Source organism: Ailuropoda melanoleuca, chromosome X (assembly GCF_002007445.2).
Source record: "Ailuropoda melanoleuca isolate Jingjing chromosome X, ASM200744v2, whole genome shotgun sequence".
Taxonomy (NCBI): Eukaryota; Metazoa; Chordata; class Mammalia; order Carnivora; family Ursidae; genus Ailuropoda; species Ailuropoda melanoleuca.
This window is the reverse complement of record NC_048238.1, coordinates 19,217,182-19,223,506: the sequence shown is the minus strand read 5'-3', so window position 1 is coordinate 19,223,506 and position 6,325 is coordinate 19,217,182. Positions and strand designations below refer to the sequence as shown.

The 6,325-nt window shown below is 39.6% G+C and overlaps 1 protein-coding gene across 1 annotated transcript; it reads right to left on the bottom strand.

The window, feature by feature from the left end:
• Nucleotides 1–2,699: 2,699 nt before the first annotated feature.
• DDX53 (DEAD-box helicase 53) lies at nucleotides 2,700–4,643 on the bottom strand. Its single transcript, XM_002929909.2, has 2 exons — nucleotides 4,562–4,643; nucleotides 2,700–4,495 (listed from the first exon to the last, which is right to left on the bottom strand). Exons 1-2 carry the CDS (start codon nucleotides 4,641–4,643, stop codon nucleotides 2,700–2,702), a joined length of 1,878 nt encoding a protein of 625 aa, XP_002929955.2.
• Between the last annotated feature and the right edge of the window lie 1,682 nt (nucleotides 4,644–6,325).

Here is a 6,325-nt window from a genome sequence, read left to right as displayed (position 1 = left end):
TGTTGGGCTCCCTGCTATCTGCTTCTCCCTCTGCCCCTACCCTCCCCCCTTGTGCTTGTGCTCGCTCTCTCTCTCTCTCTCTTTCTCTAATAAGTAAATAAAATCTTTAAAAAACCCTCTTTTCTCCTCTGAAGTCCTTTCTTCGTTACTATAGAAGTAGTTTTCCTGGTTTTGTTATGTTCTTTCAAGAATTGCCCCTTTCAGCACTAATAAAGTTTTGTGCCAAAAAATTGTGTTGTGTGGGGCTGTCCTGTAGATCGTGGGTGTTCAGCAGTATCCCCCATCTCCACCCACTAGCTGCCAGTAGCACCTTCCCACCCTCTCCCAGAATAAAAGACCAATGTTATCTCCAAGTACAGTTTAATGTCTGCTGGAGGGAGGGGCAAAAACGCCCCTGGCTGAGAACCACTGTTGTATCTTTGCTTACCTTTCTTCCTACGGCGGCTCTTCTTTGGGTCGTTTCTTTGAGAAGAAATTTATGTTTCTCTCCTTTTCTTACACATTGGTGTTGAGTGATAATTTTTGTTGTTATTACCTAACATGATTGAAGAAGCTCATGATCTCAAAGTGGTTTGTTACACTTTTCTCTAACAAATAAAGTGTTGCCCCTAAGAGGAATTCTGACAAACTCCACCTAACTACACGTTCATCATTTCTTCTCCAAGTGAACGGGAGTGGGCCCTTTGAGCTTCCCTCAAAGGTTCTGCAATAGACAGCTTTTGCATTAGGTAAATCTGCACATACATCTGTGTTTCACTAAATCTGAACATTTGGGCAACCTGAAGATAAGCATATTGTCTTGCACATATTAACTGTATTAAAATGAAAAGATGTTAATACTGGAATCAGGCATATCTGGGTTAAAGTATCACTTAACTCCTCTTTAACCAGAATAAGTAACCTTAGGCAAGTTAGTTCCTCTGACCTTGTTTCATTCTCTGAAAAATAAGGGTAAGATTTCCTTCTGAGTGGGTTTTTTTAAATAAAGATTATAGATTATAAGATAAAGCAACTTTTTATGTAATAGCCACTCAAAAATGCTAACCACTGTTGTGAATTTTATCAAGAGATATTGAGGCCTATATTAAGAGCCTGTAAGCCAGACTTTAACCTCAAACACCTATACCTATTTACCTCTTTATTTCATTTAATTTGCTGGCGATGCTGGGGGGTGGGGAGAGTGGGGGAAAGATGGTTGCATTAATTTTTTCAATTTGCCCAAGATTGTAAGTCTGGACTAATTCTAATGTTTTCATAAACATTGAATTTTAAAATTTAGCATCATTGGGAGGACTTCTTGCAGCGTGATAAGATTCAGATTGCCTCTAAATAAAACATACAAGATAGAATTAGAAATTAGGAGTTCAACTAGAATTGGTTCCTCTGGCAAAAGTGTCATTTGGTCGAGTTTTTAATGTTTTTCCCAGTATGTAAGATATATTTTACTTTCACATTAATTTTTCTCATTATGTGTATATGAAGTTTTGGCCTTTTCCAGAGAAATTGAAAAACAAAATATGACAGAAAATAAAGACAACCTGTGAGTCACATTTCAAAAATCAATAAAAATGCAGAGATCACTACTGTGGTCATTAAAAAGTGTTTCATTGTTTAATTTGTTACATGAGGATGTGACTTTTCTTCCTCGATTAGAAAATAAAGTGTTAAAAAAAACCCAAAAATTAAAAAAAAGGAAGTGTTAGTAAAGGCTGGGTTATACAATTCTGGTTATAATACAGAATTTAGTGGTGAAGGGGACTCCAAAATTATTTAACCATACCAATTTCTTAGTGAAGAAAGTGAGCATGCCTACAGTACGTAAGTGACCTCCCCAGGAGTTTTAACCAGTGATAAGTGATAGAGCTTGTAGGAGGATCTCATTTCTAGTGAGTCAGACACCATGCTCGATTAATCACATCTATCTGAAAAAAACAGAGTTGTTGAATCTTCTAGAAGGTTGAGCATATATTTTCTGATGAATTTTTTTTGAATTAGTGAATGACAGTAGAAATATTTTTAGGGATTGTTGTGGCACTAACTGCTGGGGAAAAATAGAATATTTTGACTAAGATAAGCTTGAGGAAAATTATGTTTCAACTCAGTGTGACTTTTTAAAGCAAGAAAAGCACTATTGTTGTCCGCGACCAGTCTTTTAGAGGAGACACAGATGGACATGGCAGGCTGTAAAAGAAACTAGACTTTAACCAATACGTAAAGGATGCCTGGGTGGCTCAGTCTGTTAAGTGTCCGACCCTTGATTTTTGTTCAAGTTCAAGTCATGATCTCAGGGTTTTGAAATTGAGCCCTACATTGGGCTCTGTACTGGGTGTGGAACCTGCTGGGGATTCTCTCCCTTTTCCCCCTCTATCTCTCCCCCCCCTGCCTCCCCCTTTCCTTTTTCCTTTGTCCCCAGCCCACCCCTGCCCTCCTCCCCCCAACTCATGCACTCTTTCTCTCTTAAAAAAAAATCAACCAACACATAACATTTTTTTCCAAACAGTCTCTCACTCTCTCATTTTTCAAACACTTTTGACTTTATTAAGGAACATACACAATATTGAAAGCTTGGTATTTAAGAATTGGTTAAATGTCTTTAAACTGCTAATGTGTCCAATACTTCCTTATGTATCTTGAAAACTACATATCTTTAACATATCTTCAATCTTCTAGTAGCCTAGTAGAACTTTTCAACGTAGATATCAATAAAACTCCCTGGATTTTCCTTGAGATTTTCTTTTTCCTGTGTCCTTTTTTTGTTTATGCAATTTGTATTGCTCGGCCATTGTTAGAAGATCTTCAGGGACACTCTGATTTGCTCGTTTCAGAATTTTAATCAATTCAGTGGCGATCTTCCAATCATTTTGAGTCATGAGGGTAATTGATAAACCAGTCTTCCCTGCTCTTCCAGTTCGCCCCACTCTGTGTACATATTCTTCAATATTGCGCGGGAAGTCGTAATTATATACGTGTGTGATATCATTAACATCAAGACCTCTGGATGCTAAATCAGTAGCAATCAGTACTTTCACTTTTCCACTTCTGAAGTCCTCCAATGCTCGTTCACGATCATGCTGGTCTCTGTCGCCATGTAGTGACTGCACTGTTATGCCTTGGATGCTCAAATCACTTGATAAGTCATCAGCAACAAGTCTTCTTCTGACAAACACGATGACTTTGTCTTGGGGTGAACGGTTCTGCAGGAATTCTTGGAGAAGAGATCGTTTTTCTTCTTGTGTGGTAATGATCACATTTTGCGTCACAGTATTAACAGCAACTAGATCCAGAGTACCAACATAAACAATCATAGGCTCTTTCAAATAAGACTGACCAAGCTGATGAATGGTATCTGACCAAGTTGCACTTATCATAACAGTCTGGCGGTCTGGGCGCACATCTAATAAAATCTTCATTATCTGGTGTTCAAACCCCAGATCTAGCATTTTATCTGCTTCATCTAAGACTAAGTAGGTTATGCTTTGTAAGTTGACAAAGTTATTCATTTGCAGATAATTTAGTCGTCCAGGAGTTGCAATAATGATATCTATGCCTTTGGTAATGTCTCGTATTTGTTGTTCTCTATTTCTGCCACCAAATATACAAATACTTTTAAGACCTTTATATGAATACTTAGAACATTCAGCTTCCACCTGAAGAGCTAATTCTCTAGTGGGTGTAAGGACTAGCATGCCAGGTCCATTCCTTTCCTCTCTGGATATTGGTTGATTATTGAGGTGGATAAACCCAGGCATTAAATAGGACAAAGTTTTGCCCGTTCCGGTTTGCGCAACTCCTATAAGATCTATTCCTTGTAGAATAATTGGCCACGCCTGTGACTGAATTGGCGTTGGCTTTTGAAAACCTGCTCTTTTAATGCTTTCAATAAGTTCAGGATAAGGATGGAAAGCATCCTCAAACAGACGAGTAGGATTGGGGATGGGGCGCTTTTCACCATCTTTCAAGTCGTCACATATTAGGTCAAAATTTTCCTTTCTCCACATGTCTACCTGAACTTGAGACAATGAGCTGGTTGCTTCAGATTCTACGTAAAAGTTTTTCTTAATTGGTGGTAAATATGCCCATTTTCTTTTTTCCCACTCTACAACTTCTGCCCTAATTTGATCCCAATCTATCAGTGACTGAACTTGCCTACCGCCAGTGTTATCTGGGCGAAACTCTCTTCCAGCAGAGGCCTGAGGTGTGGCACTATCCACACGGGACTCTGAATGGTGGCCTCGTTCTTGTTTTTTAACAAGAGCATCTATAGCTGCTTTGGCCTTTGCTTTCATGTCCGTGGCGCCAAAAATTTTTACCTCTGCTTCAGAATCACCTTTTATGATCTGTATTTTGGTGTTTGTCATAGCCTGGATGTCTTTTATCTTTGATCCACCACGACCAATCACCACACCAATCATATTGCTCCTCAGTCTAAAGCAGAGAGGTGGTTCTCTGGGGCCTGAGGCTCTAAGCTCCATGGAGCCGGAGGGAGCGCTCCAGCCTCTGCCGCTTCCGCCCCTTCTGCTGCTGCCGCCGCCAATCCGGCCGCTGCCGCCGCTGCCGCCACCGCCACCACCCCTGCCATCCCGGCCGGCCCTGAAATCTCTTGGATTAGGCTCTGCCCTTTTCTGTTCTGGGGCCCAGGCCATTGCTGAGTAAGGTAAGACTGGCGTTGGCCTTTGCCTACCTAGAGTGGGTAGAAGATGTGGTCTGAGGGCTCTTTCTCTTCAGACGCTTGACCAACGGGCTATGGCGCCAGTGGGTAGCCGCGCAGCCGTTAGGAAGGGAATTATTATGTGACGTAGTGGCAGGGGCTTCAGCGGCTGACCAATCACAGGACTCGGTACTGGCACAAGGTAGGCCGGCGCCTGTGATGCAAAATTTAAAGCGACTCTGTAACATGACTTGTCTCTGGCGAGGGCGACGTTCGTCATGTGGTTAAGTAGCTTTACCCAGGATTTCTGCACTGTAAAATTATTTCTCCCTTTCCATTATAGTAATAATAAACAATTATGATTATTCTTTGGAAACAGTTCATTAAATCTAGCTGATCCTCAAAAGCTCACCTCTTATTTAAATTCAGTTCTTTCTAACGTTTTGTAGAAACTAATGTTCTTTGTGATACAGTTTGGAAAATACCGCTCAGGATGAATATTGATTATCGAATGAATTTTTTTTCATTTGATAGTTCCACAAGACTTGTTCTGAGGAAACATGTTACAAGTCCCCCACACTTCTTTATGAATTATACTAGGAGTTTTAAAGCATTCCCAATATCTTTTAGTTCATTAACTATTAAAAAAGGAAATTTGTTTAGTGAAAAGTGGCTTTAAGAGTATACAGTATTTCCCTGTCTTTGTTTTCACCTTTATATTAAATAATAGTATGTAATAGTACAGAATTCCACACAATTCTGGACATGTTGGATATGTCAGGGTCATTTTGTTTTTCTCCTTAGTTAAAGAGAGAATGAAGTTGAGGCCCTGATATCCTTAAGGATTTGACTAGAAGTACTCAGCAAATCCTTGAGAGTATAAATTGAGAACCATTTCTTAGCTTATGAACAGGGGTTCTCAATGCTCTACTGTAAAGTGACTTGTTTTTGCTTCTATTGTTTCATGTGGGTGATATAGGAGAATAAAAGGAGCCATGATAATGAAGTGAAATAAAGTCATGAAGTGGGGACAAGGGTAACCCTGTACAAAAGCAGTGCACTTTGTTACAGAATTCTTTGTAGTGAATTATTGGGATTGAAGACTTCTGCAGGTATTATAGGTACTGAGAGATATTGTGCCTTCAGGGTCATTCCCTACCATTGGAGAAACTGTCACCTAAATTAAGGGCCACCAGTGTGATATTCTTTGTTTCAGAAATCTCTGGAACAGGCTTATCTCCTTTCTGAAATGTTCCCATTAGATATTTACCCTGTGGGTTTTGGTTTGGTACATTAGTAACTTGCTCTAAAACAACAACAACAACAACACAAAAGTATAAAGTTGCCAATTAGATGCATTCTAGTGGAGCAGCTGGCTAAGAGGTTCTTAGAGAACAGAGGGAGGCAAAAAAGGAAGGGTTGGGGTTTCTGATAAAGTATATCTGAAGAAAGGTAATGAAAGAGAAGATTGTGCTTAAGGCATTGTTCACCATTTTGCTTAGGGTGGTCCCTAATACTTGATAGGCAACAATAAAAGAGTGAAATATTAAAGGCAGTGAATTGAGGTAATTTTAAGCCACTGTAAATTCCACAGAATTTTCCTGTAGATAAGTTAATGTTGATGTCCTAAAGCATTCCTGTAGGTGGGACTTCCTTAGAAACAATTTTGATAGTATT

Bases quoted from the DNA above. Each gene is read 5' to 3' on its own strand.
- DDX53 (XM_002929909.2), bottom strand. From the start codon at position 4,643: ATGGCCTGGGCCCCAGAACAGAAAAGGGCAGAGCCTAATCCAAGAGAT. The intron at 4,496-4,561 runs GTGGCGGCAGCG...GAAGCGGCAGAG, and splicing joins GGATGGCAGGGGTGGTGGCG to GCTGGAGCGCTCCCTCCGGC.